The sequence below is a fragment of the Dama dama genome, chromosome 11, assembly GCF_033118175.1.
Source record: "Dama dama isolate Ldn47 chromosome 11, ASM3311817v1, whole genome shotgun sequence".
Taxonomy (NCBI): Eukaryota; Metazoa; Chordata; class Mammalia; order Artiodactyla; family Cervidae; genus Dama; species Dama dama.
The window spans coordinates 98,367,245-98,386,866 of record NC_083691.1 but is presented as its reverse complement, the minus strand read 5'-3'; the positions used below and the strand labels follow the sequence as shown (position 1 = coordinate 98,386,866).

Here is a 19,622-nt window from a genome sequence, read left to right as displayed (position 1 = left end):
GAGGAGGTTATGTGATCAGTTTTATGTTTTGAAAAGAATGTATGGAAGGTTTCAGGTTCTAGTAAAATTGCTGATTAAGCTAAGAGGAAAATCTTCTGGATAAAATAGAAAAAAAATTATTTTTGCAATTTATAGCTGAACTTGTAGGTAAGAAAGAGAAATTCTCACATGCCAAACATAAAGAAAATGAGTCAAGGTCAGCTGGTAACAAATGGGCCAAAGCTGGGGACAAAGTTTGAGCCTGTGAAAGTGAAAAGTTCTTAATGAACACCCTGGTGGTTCCTTGTTCAGTTGCTAAGTCATGGTAGACTCTGCGACCCCATGGACTATAGCACACCAGGCTTCCCTGTCCTTTATCATCTCCTGGTGTTTGCTCAGATGCATGTCCATTGAGTTGGTGATGCTACCTAACCACCTCATCTTCTGCCACCCTCTTCTTCTTTTGCCTTCAACCCTTCCCAGCATCAGGGTCTTTTCCAATGAGTCAGCTCTTTGCATTAGCTGGCCAAAGTATTGGAGCTTCAGCATCAGTCCTTTCAATGAATATTCAGGGTTGATTGCCTTGAGGATTGACTGGTTTGATCTCCTTGCAGTCCAAGGGACTCTCAAGAGTCTTCTCTAGCACTAGTCTTCTCTAGTTTGAAAGCATCAATTCTTTAGCACTCAGCCTTCTTTATGGTCCACATCTCACATCCGTACATGACTACTGGAAAAACCATAGCTTTGATTATTCGGACCTTTGTTGGCAAAGTGATGTCTTTGTTTTTTAATGTGCTGTCTAGATTTGTCATAGCTTTTCTTCCAAGGAGCAACCGTCTTTGAATTTCATGGCTGTAGTCATCGTCCACAGTGATTTTGGAGCCAAATAAAATAAAATCTGCCACTGTTTCCATCCCCCCCCCCCCCATTTGTCATGAAGTGATGGGACCAGATGCCATAATCTCAGTTTTTTGAAAGTTGAGTTTTAAGTCAGCTTTTTCACTCTCCTCTTTCACCTCATTAAGAAACTCTTTAGTGTAGAACACCCTGGAGTGGGCATTTAATAGAGAATCTGGAAGGGTCACACCTTAGTGTGAGGCTAAACTAGTCTTACAGGAAAGGCTACTTTAGATCTGCCCTACCAAAGCTTAAAAACAATCTTGAAAGTATTAGTTAATCTGCAAGTAATTTAAGAGCCTGCCAAAACAAATCCAACACTTTCTAAAGGAAGATAACAAAATCTAACATTCAACAAAGTAAAATTCACAATGTCCAGCATTCAGTTTAAAAATACATATATCAGACATGTAAAGATACAGGAAAAGTGATCCAGGAGCATCAAAATTAGTTGATGTAAACTGATGCAAAATGACAAAAGATGATATTAGCAGATAAGGGCCTTAAAACAGCTATTATCTAGACAAGAGGGATTAACAGGGTCTAAATTACCCTGTTGCCAAAACAACTAGAAAAATGAACAAAATATAGGAGGGAAAAATCAGTTTTCAGACAACAGATAAAAGGTAGCACAGAACTATGATCTCTGGGAAGGAAAACAAATAAGGCCAACCAGATACCCCACGTCCAAGGTCAGTGAAACCCCAGTAAGACGGTAAGCACTGCAGCGGCTGTATGGAGATAACCCACACATCCAAGGGCAAAGAAGAAGGCCCAGCAAGATGGGAGGAGGGGCAAATTCGCATTTAGAATCAAACCCCATTCCCGCCAGAGACACTCAGAGGGATCAAACAAACCTTGTGTGCACCAGGACCCAGTGACCCCACAGGAGACTGTCCTGGACTTGCCTGTGGGTGTCCAGGAGTCTCCAGTGGAGGCGTGGGTCAGCGGTGGCCTGCTGCAGGGTGGGGGCACTGAGTGCAGCAGTACACACATGGGATCTTTTGAGGGAGGTCACCATTATTTTCATTACCTCCACCAGAGTTTGGCCCCAGGTAAATAGCAGGGAGGGAACACAGATCCACCCATCAACAGAAAATTGGATTAAAGATTTACTGAGCATGGCCCCGCCCATCAGAACAAGACCCAGTTTCCCCCTCAGTCAGCCTCACCCATCAGGAAGCTTCTATAAACTTCTTATCCTTCTCCATCAGAGGTCAGACAGACTGAAAACCACAATCACAGAAAACTAACCAACCTGATCACATGGACCACAGCCTTGTATAACTCAATGAAACTATGAGCCATGCCATGTAGGGCCACCCAAGATGGATGGGTCATGGTAGAGAGGTCTGACAAAATGTGATCCACTGGAGAAGGGAATGGCAAACCACTTCAGCATTCTTGTCTTGAGAACCCCATGAACAATAGGAAAAGGCAAAAAGATAGGACACTGAGAGATGAATTCCCCAGGTTGGTAGGTGCCCAACATGCTACTGGATATCAGTGGAGAAATAACTCCAGAAAGAATGAAGGGATGGAGCCAAAGCAAAACACCACCCAGTTGTGGACGTGACTGGTGATGGAAGCAAGTTCTGATGCTGTAAAGATCAATATAGCATAGGAACCTGGAATGTTAGGTCCATGAATGAAGGCAAATTGGAAGGTCAAACAGGAGATGGCAAGGGTGATTGTCAACATTGTAGGAATCAGTGAACAAAACTGGACTGCAATGGGTGAATTTAACTCAGATGACCATTACATCTATTACTGTGGGCAAGAATCCCTTAGAAGAAATGGAGTAGCCATCATAGTCAACAAGAAAGTCTGAAATGCAGTACTTGGATGCAATCTCAAAAATGACACAATGATCTCTGTTCATTACCAAGGCAAACCATTCAATATCACGGTAATCCAAGTCTATGCCTGACCAGTAATGCTGAAGAAGCTGAAGTTCAACAGTTCTATGAAGACCTACAAGACCTTTTAGAACTACCACCCCAAAAAGATGTCCTTTTCATTATAGGGGACTGCAAAAGTAGGAAGTCAAGAAACACCTGGGGGGGAGGAGCCAAGATGGCAGAGGAATAGGACGGGGAGACCACTTTCTCTCCTACAAATTCATCAAAAGAATAACTGAACACAGAGCAAACTTCACAAAACAACTTCTGATCGCTAGCTGAGGTCATCAGGCGCCCAGAAAAGCAACCCATTGTCTTCGAAAGGAGGTAGGACAAAATATAAAAGATAAAAAGAGAGACTAAAGAGCTAAGGACGGAGATCACTCCCGGGAAGGGAGTCTTAATAGAGGAAGTTTCCAGACACGAGGAAACCCTCGCACTGGCGGGTCTGGGGGAAATGTTTGAATCTCGGAGGGCAGCCTGACTGGGAGGGGAACAATAAATAAAACCTACAGATTACGAGCCTAAAAGCAACTCCCAGCAGAAAAGTACTCCAGACACCCGCATCCGCCACCAGCAAGTGGGGGGCGGAACGGAGAGGAGCGGGCGGCATTGCTTAGGGTAAGGACCGGGCCTGAGTGCCCTGAGGACAATTGGAGGGAGCTTTTGTGAGTTACCCACTTAAACTGTGGGATAGCAAGAGAGAGAGAGAATTAACCAGCCTGAACACACTGCCGGCCGTTCGCAGAACAAAGGGACCCAAAGGGACTGAGCAAGTCCAGAGAAGAGCTTGCAGGCTGCGGGCCGGCCCAGCCCCACCGGAGGCTGGAGACAGGGGGGAGGGGAAAGGGGCAAGCTCGGCCCCAAGGACCACATCCCCTACCGCACTGCAAACAGGCCTCCAGTTTCTAATCAAAGACCTCCTAAGATTCTGGATGGTCAACATCCACCGGGAGGGTCGCGACGAGACAGAGGGCGCAGGCACACGACCAGCGCGGGCGGGGAATGGGGCTGGGGACGCGGAGGGCAGAAGGCGCACGCACCCGACTGGTGCTGGCGGAAACTGAGACTGGGACGGCGGAAGGGAGTAGGCGCACCGCACCCGGGGAGAGTGCGCCCGTCAAGCCCCTGGCTGCCTGAACCGCGCTGACGGGGAAGGCACAAAAAGGCGCAGCTTTTTATTCCACGCTTTTGTGGAACACCCGAGGGCTGGAATCGCGCACAGCGCAGGGCATGTTTCATATAGAACGGCTGGGAGCCTGAGCGGCATAGACTGGGGGAAAGCAGCGCCAGCCCCTCCCCGCAGCGCGACGGAACTAGCTACCTGAATAAGAGACCACCTCCGCCCGCTTGTGTCAGGGCAGAAATGAGGCACTGAAGAGACCAGCAAACAGAAGCCAAATAAACAAAGGGAACCGCTTCAGAAGGGACCGGTGCAACAGATCAAAATCCCTATAGGTAACACCGACTTCACCGGAAGGGGCCTGTAGATATCGAGAAGTGTAAGCTGGAACGAGGAGCTATCTGAAACTGAGCCGAACCCACACTGACCACAACAGCTCCAGAGAAATTCCTAGATATATTTTTACTTTTTTTTTTTTTTTAAGTAAGAAAAAAAATTTTTTTTTATTTTTTCTCTTTTATTTTCTTTTATATTCCCTATTACTCACCCAGTACTCCTTAACTTTCATTTTCATAGATTTTTACGAGTTTTTTAATTAGGAAAAAATTTTTTTTCTTTTTTTTTTCTTCTTTTTTTTTTCCTTTTTCTCTTTTATTTTCTATTTTTCTTTTTCTCATTTCTTTTCAAAGTCCTCTATTACTCCTCTACTACTCCTTAATTTTCATTTTCATTACACTATAACCTTACCAAAAAAAAAAAGAAGAGAAGCCCTATTTTTAAACCGAACTTCATATATATTTCTAAAATTTTTTTGTGTGTTTTGGTTTTTGTTTTTAATATAGTATTTTTAATAGTCTAACCTCTACTCTAGATTTTTAATTTTTGTTTTTCAGTATATGATATAAATTGTGGACATTTAAGAATCCAATATTCAGTTCCCATTTTTATTCAGGAGTGTGTTGATTATTCTCTCCCAATCTTGACTCTCCATTTTCTACCTCAGAACACCTCTATTTCCTCCTTTCCCCTTCTCTTCCCAATCCAATTCTGTGAATCTTGGTGGGTGTCTGGGCTACGGAGAACACTCTGGGAACAGACAACTGCGTAGATCTCTCTCTCTCCTCTTGAGTCCCCCTTTTTCTCCTCCTGCTCATCTCTATCTCCCTCCTCCCTCTCCTCTTCTTCATGTAACTCTGTGAACCTCTCTGGGCGTCCCTAACGGGGGAGAATCTTTTCGCCATTAACCTAGAAGTTTTATTATCAGTGCTGTATAGTTGGAGAAGTCCTGAGACTACTGGAAGAATAAAACTGAAATCCAGAGGCAGGAGACTTAAGCACAAAACCTGAGAACACCAGAAACCTCCTGACTACACGGAACTTTAAGTAATAAGAGACCGTCCAAAGGCCTCCATAGCTACACTGAAACCAACCACCACCAAAGAGCCAATAAGTTTTAGAGCAAGACATACCACGCAAATTCTCCAGCAACGCAGGAACATAGCCCTGAACGTCAACATACAGGCTGCCCAAGGTCACACCTAACACACAGACCCATCTCAAAACTCATTACTTGGGCACTCCATTGCACTCCAGAGAGAAGAAATCAAGTTCCATGCACCAGAACACCGACGCAAGCTTCCCTAACCAGGAAACCTTGACAAGCCAATCATCCAACCCCACCCACTGGGTAAAACCTCCACAATAAAAAGGAACCACAGACCTCCAGAATACAGAAAGCCCACTCCAGACACAGCAATCTAAACAAGATGAAAAGGCAGAGAAATACCCAACAGGTAAAGGAACATGAAAAATGCCCACCAAGTCAAACAAAAGAGGAGGAGACAGGGAATCTACGTGAAAAAGAATTTAGAATAATGATAATAAAAATGATCCAAAATCTTGAAAACAAAATGGAGTTACAGACAAATAGCCTGGAGACAAAGATTGAAAGGATGCAAGAAATGTTTAATAAAGACCTAGAAGAAATAAAAAAAAGTCAATTAAAAATGAATAATGCAATGAATGAGATCAAAAACACTCTGGAGGGAACCAAGAGTAGAATAACGGAGACAGAAGATAGGATAAGTGAGGTAGAAGATAAAATGGTGGAAATAAATGAAGCAGAGAGGAAAAAAGAAAAAAGGATCAAAAGAAATGAGGACAACCTAACGGACCTCTGGGACAATGTGAAACGCCCCAACATTCGAATCATAGGAGTCCCAGAAGAAGAAGACAAAAAGAAAGGCCATGAGAAAATACTCGAGAAGATAATAGCTGAAAGCTTCCCTAAAATGGGGAAGGAAATAGCCACCCAAGTCCAAGAAACCCAGAGAGTCCCAAACAGGATAAACCTAAGGCGAAACACCCCAAGACACATATTAATCAAATTAACAAAGATCAAACACAAAGAACAAATATTAAAAGCAGCAAGGGAGAAACAACAAATAACACACAAAGGGATTCCCATAAGGATAACAGCTGATCTATCAATAGAAACCCTCCAGGCCAGAAGGGAATGGCAGGACATACTGAAAGTAATGAAAGAGAATAACCTACAACCTCGATTACTGTACCCAGCAAGGATCTCATTCAGATATGAAGGAGAATTCAAAAGCTTTACAGACAAGCAAAAGCTGAGAGAATTCAGCACCACCAAACCAGCTCTTCAACAAATGCTAAAGGATCTTCTCTAGACAGGAAATGCAGAAAGGTTGTATAAACGTGAACCCAAAACAACAAAGTAAATGGCAATGGGACCACACCTATCAATAATTACCTTAAATGTAAATGGGTTGAATGCCCCAACCAAAAGACAAAGATTGGCTGAATGGATACAAAAACAAGACCCCTATATATGCTGACTACAAGAGACCCACCTCAAAGCAAGAGACACATACAGACTAAAAGTGAAGGGCTAGAAAAAAATATTTCACACATACGGAGACCAAAAGAAAGCAGGAGTCGCAATACTCATATCAGATAAAATAGACTTTCAAATAAAGGATGTGAAAAGAGACAAAGAAGGACACTACATAATGATCAAAGGATCAATCCAAGAAGAAGATATAACAATTATAAATATATATGCACCCAACATAGGAGCACCGCAATATGTACAGCAAACGCTAACAAGTATGAAAGAGGAAATTAATAGTAAAACAGTAATAGTGGAAGATTTTAATACCCCACTCACAACTATGGATAGATCAACTAAATAGAAAATTGACAAGGAAACACAAACCTTAAATGACACAATGGACCAGCTAGACCTAATTGATATCTATAGGACATTTCACCCCAAAACAATCAACTTCACCTTTTTCTCAAGTGCACACGGAACCTTCTCCAGAATAGATCACATCCTGGGCCATAAATCTGGTCTTAGAAAATTCAGAAAAATTGAAATCATTCCAGTCATCTTTTCTGACCACAGTGCAGTAAGATTAGATCTCAATTACAGGAAAAAAATTGTTAAAAATTCAAACATATGGAGGCTAAATAACATGCTTCTGAATAACCAACAAATCATAGAAGAAATCAAAAAAGAAATCAAAATATGTATAGAAATGAATGAAAATGAAAACACAACAACCCAAAACCTATGGGACACTGTAAAAGCAGTGCTAAGGGGAAGGTTCATAGCATTACAGGCTTACATCAAGAAACAAGAAAAAAACCAAATAAATAACCTACCTCTACACCTAAAGCAATTAGAGAAGGAAGAAATGAAGAACCCCAGGGTTAGCAGAAGGAAAGAAATCGTAAAAATTAGGGCAGAAATAAATGCAAAAGAAACTAAAGAGACCATAGCAAAAATCAACAAAGCTAAAAGCTGGTTTTCTGAAAAAATAAACAAAATTGACAAACCATTAGCAAGACTCATTAAGAAACAAAGAGAGAAGAACCAAATTAACAAAATTAGAAATGAAAATGGAGAGATCACCACAGACAACACTGAAATACAAAGGATCATAAGAGACTACTACCAGCAGCTCTATGCCAATAAAATGGATAACTTGGATGAAATGGACAAATTCTTAGAAAATTATAACTTTCCAAAACTGAACCAGGAAGAAATAGAAGACCTTAACAGACCCATCATAAGCAAGGAAATCGAAACTGTGATCAAAAATCTTCCAGCAAACAAAAGCCCAGGATCAGATGGCTTCACAGCTGAATTCTACCAAAAATGTAGAGAAGAGCTAACACTTATCTTACTCAAACTCTTCCAGAAAATTGCAGAAGAAGGTAAACTTCCAAACTCATTCTATGAGGCCACCATCACCCTAATTCCAAAACCAGACAAAGATGCCACAAAAAAAGAAAACTACAGGCCAATATCACTAATGAACATAGATGCAAAAATCCTTAACAAAATTCTAGCAAACAGAATCCAACAACATATTAAAAAAATCATACACCATGACCAAGTGGGCTTTATCCCAGGAATGCAAGGATTCTTTAATATCTGCAAATCAATCAATGTAATACACCACATTAACAAATTGAAAGATAAAAACCATACGATTATCTCAATAGATGCAGAGAAAGCCTTTGACAAAATTCAACACTCATTTATGATTAAAACTCTCCAGAAAGCAGGAATAGAAGGAACATACCTCAACATAATAAAAGCTATATATGACAAACCCACAGCAAGCATCACCCTCAATGGTGAAAAATTGAAAGCATTTCCCCTGAAATCAGGAACAAGACAAGGGTGCCCACTCTCACCACTACTATTCAACATAGTGTTGGAAGTTTTGCCACAACAATCAGAGCAGAAAAAGAAGTAAAAGGAATCCAGATAGGAAAAGAAGAAATGAAACTCTCGCTGTTTGCAGATGACATGATCCTCTACATAGAAAACCCTAAAGACTCTTCCAGAAAATTACTAGAGCTAATCAACGAATATAGTAAAGTTGCAGGATATAAAATTAACACACAGGAATCCCTTGCATTCCTATATACTAACAATGAAAAAACAAAAAGAGAAATTAAGGAAACAATACCATTCACCATTGCAACAAAAAGAATAAAATACTTAGCAGTATATCTACCTAAAGAAACAAAAGACCTATACATAGAAAACTATAAAACACTGATGAAAGAAATCAAAGAGGACAAAGATGATGAAACATACCGTGTTCATGGATTGGAAGAATCAATATTGTGAAAATGGCTATTCTACCCAAAGCAATCTATAGATTCAGTGCAATCCCTATCAAGCTACCAATGGTATTTTTCACAGAACTAGAACAAATAATTTCACAATTTGTATGGAAATACAAAAAACCTCGAATAGCCAAAGTAATCTTGAGAAAGAAGAATGGAACTGGAGGAATCAACCTGCCTGACTTCAGACTCTACTACAAAGCCACAGTCATCAAGACAATATGGTACTGGCACAAAGACAGAAATATAGATCAATGGAACAGAATAGAAAGCCCAGAGATAAATCCACGAACCTATGGACACCTTATCTTTGACAAAGGAGGCAAGGATATACAATGGAAAAAAGACAACCTCTTTAACAAGTGGTGCTGGGAAAACTGGTCAACCACTTGTAAAAGAATGAAACTAGAACACTTTCTAACACCATACACAAAAATGAACTCAAAATGGATTAAAGATCTAAATGTAAGACCAGAAACTATAAAACTCCTAGAGGACCCTCAATTTTTGGAGGTCTTGTGAGCTAAACAAGACCAACAAAAAAAAGAAGGAAAAAAAAAAAAAAAAAAAAAAAAAAAAAAAAAACCTCCTAGAGGAGAACATAGGCAAAACACTCTTTGACATAAATCACAGCAAGATCCTCTATGACCCACCTCCCACAATATTGGAAATAAAAGCAAAAATAAACAAATGGGACCTAATGAAACTTAAAAGCTTTTGCACTACAAAGGAAACTATAATAAGGTGAAAAGACAGCCCTCAGATTGGGAGAAAATAATAGCAAATGAAGAAACAGACAAAGGATTAATCTCAAAAATATACAAGCATCTCCTGCAGCTCAATTCCAGAAAAATAAATGACCCAATCAAAAAATGGGCCAAAGAACTAAACAGACATTTCTCCAAAGAAGACATACAGATGGCTAACAAACACATGAAAAGATGCTCAACATCACTCATTATCAGAGAAATGCAAATCAAAACCACAATGAGGTACCATTACAGGCCAGTCAGAATGGCTGCTATCCAAAAGTCTACAAGCAATAAATGCCTGGAGAGGGTGTGGAGAAAAGGGAACCCTCTTACACTGTTGGTGGGAATGCAAACTAGTACAGCCGCTATGGAAAACTGTGTGGAGATTTCTTAAAAAACTGGAAATAGAACTGCCATATGACCCAGCAATCCCACTTCTGGGCATACACACTGAGGAAACCAGATCTGAAAGAGACACGTGCACCCCAATGTTCATCGCAGCACTGTTTATAATAGCCAGGACATGGAAGCAACCTAGATGCCCATCAGCAGACGAATGACTAAGAAAGCTGTGGTACATATACACCATGGAATATTACTCAGCTGTTAAAAAGAATTCATTTGAATCAGTTCTAATGAGATGGATGAAACTGGAGCCCATTATACAGAGTGAAGTAAGCCAGAAAGATAAAGAACATTACAGCATACTAACACATTTATATGGAATTTAGAAAGATGGTAACGATAACCCTATATGCAAAACAGAAAAAGAGACACAGAAGTACAGAACAAACTTTTGAACTCTGTGGGAGAAGGTAAGGGTGGGATGTTTCGAAAGAACAGCATGTATATTATCTATAGTGAAACAGATCACCAGCCCAGGTGGGATGCATGAGACAAGTGCTCGGGCCTGGTGCACTGGGAAGACCCAGAGGAATTGGGTGGAGAGGGAGGTGGGAGGGGGGATCAGGATGGGGAATACATGTAACTCCATGGCTGATTCATGTCAATGTATGACAAAACCCACTGAAATGTTGTGAAGTAATTAGCCTCCAACTAATAAATGAAAAAAAAAAGATAAATAAATTAATTAATTTAAAAAAAAAGAAACACCTGGAGTAACAGGCAAATTTGGCCTTAGAGTACAGAATGAAGCAGGGCAAAGGTTAATAGTGTTTTGCCAAGAGAATGCACTGGTCATAGCAAACACCCTCTTCCAACAACACAAGAGAAGACTCTACACATAGACATCACCAGATGGTCAACACCGAAATCAGATTGATTATATTCTTTGCAGCCAAAGATGGAGAAGCTCTATACAGTCAGCAAAAACAAAACCAGGAGCTGACTGTGGCTCAGATTATGAACTCCTTATTGCCAGATTCAGACTTAAGTTGAAGAAAGTAGGGAAAACCACTAGACCATTCAGGTATGACCTAAATCAAATCCCTAACGATTATACAGTAGAAATGACAAATAGATTCAAGGGACTAGATCTGACAGATAGGGTGCCTGATGAACTATGGATCGAGATTCATGACACTGTACAGGAGACAGGGAGCAAGACCATCCCCAAGAAAAAGAAATTCAAAAAAGCAAAATGGCTGTCTGAGGAGGACTTACAAAATAGCTGTGAAAAAGAAGATAATCAAAAAACAAAGGAGGAAAGGAAAGAGATACCCACTTGAATGCAGAGTTCCCAAGAAGGATAAGGAGAGATAAGAAAGCCTTCCTCAGTGATCAGTGAAAAGAAATAGAGGAAAACAATAGAATGGGAAAGACTAGAGATCTCTTCAAGAAAATTAGAGATACCAAGGGAACATTTCATGCAAAGATGGGCTCAATAAAGGACAGAAACTGTATGGACCTAACAGAAGCAGAAGATATTAAGAAGAGGTGGCAAGAATACACAGAAGAACTATACAAAAAACGTTTTCATAACCCAGATAATCACGATGGTATCATCACTCACCTAGAGCCAGACATCCTGGAGTGTGAAGTCAAGTGGGCCTTAGGAAGCATCACTATGAACAAAGCTAGTGGAGATGATGGAATTCCAGTTGAGCTAATTCAAATCCTGATAGATGATGCTGTGAAAGTGCTGCACTCAATATGCCAGCAAATTTGGAAAACTCAGCAGTGGCCACAGGACTGGAAAAGGTCCGTTTTCACTCCACTCCCAAAGAAAGGCAATGACAAAGAATGCTCAAACTACTGCTCAACTGTACTCATCTCACATGCTAGTAAAGTAATGCTCAAATTCTCCAAGACAGGTTTCAACAATACATGAACCATGAACTTCCAGATGTTCAAGCTGGTTTTAGAAAAGGACAGAGGAACCAGAGATCAAATTGCAAACATCCTCTGGATCATCAAAAAAAACCAAGAGAGTTCCAGAAAGACATCTATTTCTGCTTTATTGACTATGCCAAAGTCTTTGACTGTGTGGATCACCACAAAGTGTGGAAAATTCTGAAAGAGATGGGAATACCAGACCACCTGACCTACCTCCTGAGAAACCTATATGCAGGTCAGAAAGCAACAGTTAGAACTGGACATGGAACAGACTGGTTCCAAATAGGAAAAGGAGTATGTCAAGGCTGTACATTGCCACTCTGCTTATTTAACTTCTATGCAGAGTACATCATGAGAAACGCTGGCCTGGAGGAAGAACAAGCTGGAATCAAGATTGCTGGAGAAATATCAATAACCTCAGATATGCAGATGACACCACCCTTATGGCAGAAAGTGAAGAAGAACTAAAGAGCCTCTAGATGAAAGTGAAAGAGGAGAGTGAAAAAGTTGGCTTAAAGCTCAACATTCAGAAAACTAAGATCATGGCATCCGGTCCCATCACTTCATGACAAATAGATGGGTAAACAGTGGAAACAGTGACAGACTTTATTTTTTTAGGCTCCAAAATCACTGCAGATGGTGACTGCAGCCATGAAATTAAAAGATACTTACTCCTTAGAAGAAAAGTTATGACCAACCTAGACAGCACATTAAAAAGCAGAGACATTACTTTGCCTACAAAGGTCTATCTAGTCAAGGCTATGGTTTTTTTCAGTAGTCATGTATGGATGGGAGAGTTGGACTATAAAAAAAGTTGAGCACCGAAGAATTGATGCTTTTGAACTGTGGTGTTGGAGAAGACTCTTGAGAGTCCCTTGGACTGCAAGGAGATCCACTGGTCCATCCTGAAGGAGATCAGTCCTGAGTGTTCATTGGAAGGACTGATGCTAAAGCTGAAACTCCAATACTTTGCCCACTTGATGCGAAGAGCTGACTCATTTGAAAAGATCCTGATGTTGGAAAAGATTGCAGGTGGGAGGAGAAAGGTATGACAGAGGATGAGGTGGTTGGATGTCATCGCCGACTCAACGGGCATAAGTTTGGGTCAATTCCAGGAGTTGGTGATGGACAGGGAGGCCTGACGTGCTGCAGTCCATGGTGTCTCAAAGGGTCAGACACGACTGAGGGACTGAGCTGAACTGAACTGAACTGATGGTGGTCATGGGCTTCCCTGGTGGTTTAGACAGTAAAGAATCTGCCTGCAATGCAGGAGACCCAGGTTCGATCCCTGGGTTGTGTTGTTAGTAGATTTTCCTTGGAAGAAAAGTTGAAAAGAGATTTTCACTTAAGTTACGTAACATATGTGAGAAACTCATATCTACACAAATAGCGGAAGGACATTAGAGACAGAATGAGTTAAGGTCAAATAAAATCTTTTATTTTTCTTATTTTTAACTAATTTACTAGATAACAGTTGGTTCAACACAATAGCAAGCATTTATTCAGTGATTATAGCTCTTGGATAAGTAAACTGATGGACAGTAATGTTATAAAGAATGGGAGAGAGGAATTTCAAACACAACGTTAAAGACACCTGCACTATTCCTGCAGTCATATAGTGCTATTTAAAAATGCAGACTTAGTCATAAGTGTATACTGAAAATTGTAGGGTAACCACTTTAAAAGTTTAAAAAAAGAAGTATATTGATATGTTAATTTAGGAGATAAAATATAATCATAAAAGACGCTCAACTAAAACCAGAAAAGCAATAAGTGAGGGAAAGAAAAAAAAGAAACATAAAACAAGGGCAATGAATAGAAAACAGTCACAAATATGATAATTATTAACCCAACTATATCTATAATCATTGCATATGTGAATGGACATCAGGATGTCAGAATGGGGAAAAAACAAAACTCAACTATATGTATTTACAAGAAACTCACTTTAATATAAAGATGCAAACACAAATCAAAGGAAGGCTGGAGTAGTTAGATTAATTTTAAACAAGCTGATTTAGAGCAAGGAAACTTACCAGAGATAAAGAGGAGACATTAAATAACGATAAAAAGCTTAATTCACCAAACATAACAACCCATAAAGTGTATGCACCTAACAACACAACATGTCAACATACATAAAGGAAGAAATGATAGCGTGGCAAGGAGAGACACATAAGTCCACAACTACAGCTGGAGACGACATCATGCTCCTATCAGCAACTGACCGATCTAGCAGGCAGAAAATGAGTAACCACACGGTTGAATTGGACAGTACCAATCGCTGGAACTGACAGTTCTAGAAACTTCATTCAACAATAGCAGAATGCACATTCTTCTAAAGCTCATGTGGAATATTCTCTAAGTAGACTACATACGCCAGGACAGGGAGGCCTGGCGTACTGTGGTTCATGGGGTCGCAGAGTCGGACACGACTGAGCGACTGAACTGAACTGAACTGAACTGAGACTACATATGGGCTACAAAACATAAATTAACAATTTTTTAAAGATTTTCTTTGATGTCGACCATTTTTAAAGTCTTTATTGAACTTGTGACAATATTGATGCTTTTTTTTATGCTTTAGTTTTTTGGCCCTGGGCCATGTAGGATCTGAGCTCCTGGAACACTGAGTCCACACTCCCTGCACTTCGGAAGGTGAAGTCCCAACCACTGGACTGCCAGGAAAGTCCCAGCCTAACAAATTTTTAAAAATATAAATCATACTAAGTATGCTCTCCAACCACAGTAAAATTGAGCTGGAAATCAATAACAGAAAGATAACTGGAAAATCCCCAAATATGTGGAGATTAAACAACACACTTCTAAATAACACATGGCTCAGAAAAGAAATTTCAAGAGAAATATTTTGATATTTTAACTAAAGTAAAACATAACTTATCAAAATTAGTGGCATGCAGTGAAAGCAGTAGCTAAAGGAAATTTGTAGCAGTGAATGCATTTATTAGAAAAGAAGAAAGATCTAAAGTCAATAATCTAAGCTTCCACATTAGGAAACTGGAAAAAGAAGCAAATTGAAAGGAAGGAGAAGAAAAGAAAAAAATAAGAGAAGAAATCTATGAAATTTAAAACAGGAAGTTAAAACTGGACAGCTACGTGTAAAAGAATGAAATTAGAACACTTCTTAACACCATAGACAAAAGTAAACTCAAGATGGATTAAAGACCTAAATGTAAGGCCAGATACTATAAAACACTTGGTGGAAAACATAACTCTTTGACATAAATTGGAGCAAGATCTTTTTCAATCCACCTCCTAGAATAGTGAAAATAAAAAGTAAATAGCTAAATAAATAAATAGCTAAATAAAAAAGTAATAGCTAAATAAACTTAAAAGCTTTTGCACAGCAACAGAAATCATGAACAAAACAAAAAGACAACCCTCAGAATGGGAGGAAATACTTGCAAACGAAGCAACCAACAAAGGATTAATCTCCAAAATATAGGAGAAGTTCATGCAGCTCAATATTAAAAAAAAAAAAAGCCAATTAACCCAATCAAAAAATGGGTGGAAGATCTAAATAGACATTTTCCCAAAGAAGACATACAGATGGCTAAAAAGCACATGAAAAAGATGTTCAACATCACTAATTATTAGGGAGATGCATATCAAAACTACAATGAGGTATCACCTCATACCTGTCAGAATAGCCATCATCAAAAAAATCTATAAACAATAAATGCTGTAGAGAGTGCAGAGAAAAAGGAGCCCTCCTATACTGTTGGTGGGAATGTCTCAATAAATTGGTACAGCCACTATGAAAAACAGGTTGGGTGTTCCTTTAAAAACTAAAAATAGAGCTACCATATGATCCAGCAATCCCACTCCTGGGCATATATCCAGATAAAATCATAATTCCAAAAGATACAGGCACCCCAGAATTAACTGCAGCACTATTTATAATAACCAGGACATGGAAGCAATCTAAGTGTCCATTGACAGAGGAATGGATAAAGAAGATGTGGTACATATATTACAATGGAATACTACTCAGCTATAAAGAAGAACACATTTGAGTTAGTTCTAATGAAGTGGATGAAGCTAGAGCCTATTATAGAGCAAAGTAAGTCAGAAAGAGAAAAACAAATATATATTAACATACATAGGTGGGATCTGAAAAAAAAACACTGGTACAGACAGTCTTATTTACAAAGCAGAAACAGAGACACAGAAAGAAAACATGTAGAGAAAACAACATACGTGCCAAGGGGGAGAAGGGGGAGATAGGATGAACTGGGAGATTGGATTGACACATACTTACTACTGAGACTGTGTATGACATAGGTAACTAATGAGAACCTACTCTACAGCGCAGGGAGCGCTACTCAGGGCTCTGTGGTGGCCTAAACGGGAAGGAAGTCCACAGAAGGGCGGGTCCATGTGTGCGCATGGCTGGGTCACTCTGCTGGATAGCAGAGACCAACACAGCATTGTTAAGCAGCTAGACCCTAATAAAGTTTTTTAGAAAACAGCAAAACCCCCCAAAACCCAAAGTACACAAAACATTATACATCATTTGTGGGTGACAGGTATGTAGATAAAGTACAAACATGCAAGAGAGTTATACACTGACATCAAAGTTCTACACACCAACCACAAGAGCGGGGGAGGAAAAGGATGTGGAGCTGGGTCTGCAATGTTTTGTTTCTTTAAATAAAGAGACACTTTATTTAAATGATAAATATATTCTTTATAAAAATGGCAAAATGTTAGCGTTCTTCAACCTTGCACATGGGCTTATGTGGGCCTTTTATATTACTTTTGGGGAGGACACTGTTTTTGTATGCTTGAAATAGTTTCTAATTTTTTAAAATGCTAAAGATTATTCTATTAATAGTTGCAGGTTAGGTAAGAGATGGCTTTCCTGGTGACTCAGAGGTTAAAGTGTCTGCCTGCAATGCGGGAGACCTGGGTTCAATCCCTGGGTCAAGAAGATTCCCTAGAGAAGGAAATGGCAACCCACTCCAGGTTTCTTGCCTGGAGAATCCCATGGATGGAGGAGCCTGGTGGGCTACAGTTCATGGAGTTGCAAAGAGTCGGACATGACTGAGCGACTTAACTTTCTAACTTAGGTAAGAGATTAGAGAAACAGTGTGGAGAACACTTAACAGAGAGACTACAATTCACAGTATACTTAGATAACCTAAGTGTTTGTTATACACTTAATTTATGGAAAGCTAAACAAAACTCTTTTAAATATGATGCAGGATGTACAACAAGCATATTTTCCCAGATTTACCTGCTCGACCTCTCTATTGAGGGCATCTACTTTTTCTTTTAATCTGTTCCCCTCTGCCTCAGCAGTGATAAGTTCTAATTTGAGGGTATTGTTATCTGCCTCTGCTTGACGGGCCTTATTTTCCCAGTTTTCAGCATCTTCGTTGGCTTTTCGGAGTTGGTCCATCATTTGCCTGTTCTCAGATTCCTAAAAAGTAAATCTTACGTGTTACTTTAAAAGAGTAAAATGTTAAACATATGATGCAAATTAAACATTATTTGCCAGGTCACTAGGAATTTACTTGTCAAGAGGACCATCTATAGCATAACCTCAAGGAATCCTATCTATACTCTCAATTTAGAAAATTGGTCAATTAATAATTAACAAAAGGGAATGGGCCAAGGATCTGCCCTGGTTCCTGAGTCACACACACTCTAGTACGGTTATGGTTTTACTCTTATCTTCCAGACCTCAATGAATATGTTTTTACATTTGCTTTTGTTTAAACAAAACTCCTCATTGCCTCTTTTCCCTATATATCTGCTTGCTGACTACTTGCTGGTCTGGTTTCTGAGTTTCTGCCTTGACCTGACCTTTTGTATCTATGTATTCCGGGGTTCCAGCTGCTCTTTTGGGTGGTACTGTGACTACAGAGCTTCTGACCGCTTGCATATCTTAAGCATCAGCTTCTGATAAATCTCTGGGTTTGGTGTATTTCCTATCTGGTTCCTGCCTTTCATTCATAACCCAAGCCTTAATCTTCTCCACCACAGGCTGTTCTATGACTCACTTTTGCTCCCTGTTCTAACAACTTGCCTGAAGTTGCTCAGAAGTAAAATATGCTGATAAACACTATTCATACATTTACATTCAGGTATATACTGGGCGTACAATATAGAACCACATTGTTAGAACCTATGAGTTGGCTACCAGGGAAGCCCACCAAATATACATGAATGAATATACTGGGCGTACAATAAGAACCACATTGTTAGACCCTATAGACTGACTAAAGTAGGAGCTTATTTCTAAAAGAAAACAATCAGCTCCACAAACAATAGACTATGTTGAGTAATAATTATGAAGCTACTTTTACAAAATACATTTAAAAAAATTATTTTAATAGTATGGTTTGACTAACCCATTCTAAAAACTTATTTATAATTCTGATAATTAATTTAAAGGACCCTTGATCTCTTTCTATCCTACTTGTTAGTAAACAGTTTAGAAACACGGGCTACATTTATTGCCAAAATTACAATAAACAACACCTCTAATTGTATAAGACTTTCAAATCAAGATTTAAGTCCTCACAAATATGATTAATCATGAGATTGGTTGAAATTCAGTTAATATCGCCACCTTGTGGTCTAATGGTACCTTGACCAATATGGAGGATCTGTGCCAAGTCTGTTGATTAAGTTAACATACTAATCTACTGTATTGGCTTTTAAGATTCAGATATTCCCGATGTGCCAGTAGGAATCAGATGTGTGTTTCCTATTACTGTACTAAAAATATAACAGTTGTGTACAGAGTATTTACTTGGGAGATACATGGTACAGTGTACATAAACTGAATTTTACTCACATCAATTTTTACTCTCTTTAACTTTCTGTAGCACTTACTGTATATCATTCTTTTAAAACTGCCCTACAGCTTTATGTCAACTGGTTACTAACAGAGAAATAGAGAAGAGAGCCATTGCCCTCTGGCCCTAAGAAATAGATGGTCCCACAACAGAGTGATCAATTCTGATTTGCTACGCAATCAGGTGAAGCCTCTTTCGTCAAAGGTTTGTAATTGTCAATTACCATTTCCAAATATAAGTGAGCCCATGTTGATTCTGGCCCCTTGTCCTCCATCCAGTTAGGAGGGTTCTACTTATCTAAAATGGTTAAGTGGCATAACCAAAAGGGGTGCATTCTTGAGTTACCTTTCTGGATACTGGTGACCTTCTAAATATATAGTTAACACACAATTGTCAACATTAGAATATGCTATGCATTAAAGAAATGCACTTGATGCAGCCATTCCTATGAGTGCAATCAATCAATAGCTCTTGTGCAAACTCAGCTATCTTGGGCCAAAGGGAAAATAAATGTATACGTACTTCAGACTTTAATATATTCTTCAGTTTATTAACCTCCAGATTAGTGTCTTGAACCTTCTGTTTAATGTCACTAAGTTCATTATGAGTATCATTCAGTTTCTTAGACAGTGCCTATGAGACAAAGACAGATTTTACAAAAAACTGAAAA

At 39.4% G+C, this 19,622-nt stretch overlaps 1 protein-coding gene across 5 annotated transcripts in view; it reads right to left on the bottom strand.

The window, feature by feature from the left end:
• The window catches only part of TSGA10 (testis specific 10), a 93,372-nt gene that overhangs the window by 14,026 nt on the left and 59,724 nt on the right, over positions 1-19,622 (bottom strand). For all 5 annotated transcript variants that reach the window (XM_061155944.1, XM_061155943.1, XM_061155942.1 and 2 more), the window contains 2 exons: positions 19,475-19,585; positions 17,383-17,568 (listed from right to left, as the gene is read on the bottom strand). In XM_061155944.1, the coding sequence (XP_061011927.1) occupies positions 17,383-17,568; positions 19,475-19,585 (297 nt within the window). The remainder of the gene's footprint in view (positions 1-17,382; positions 17,569-19,474; positions 19,586-19,622) is intronic.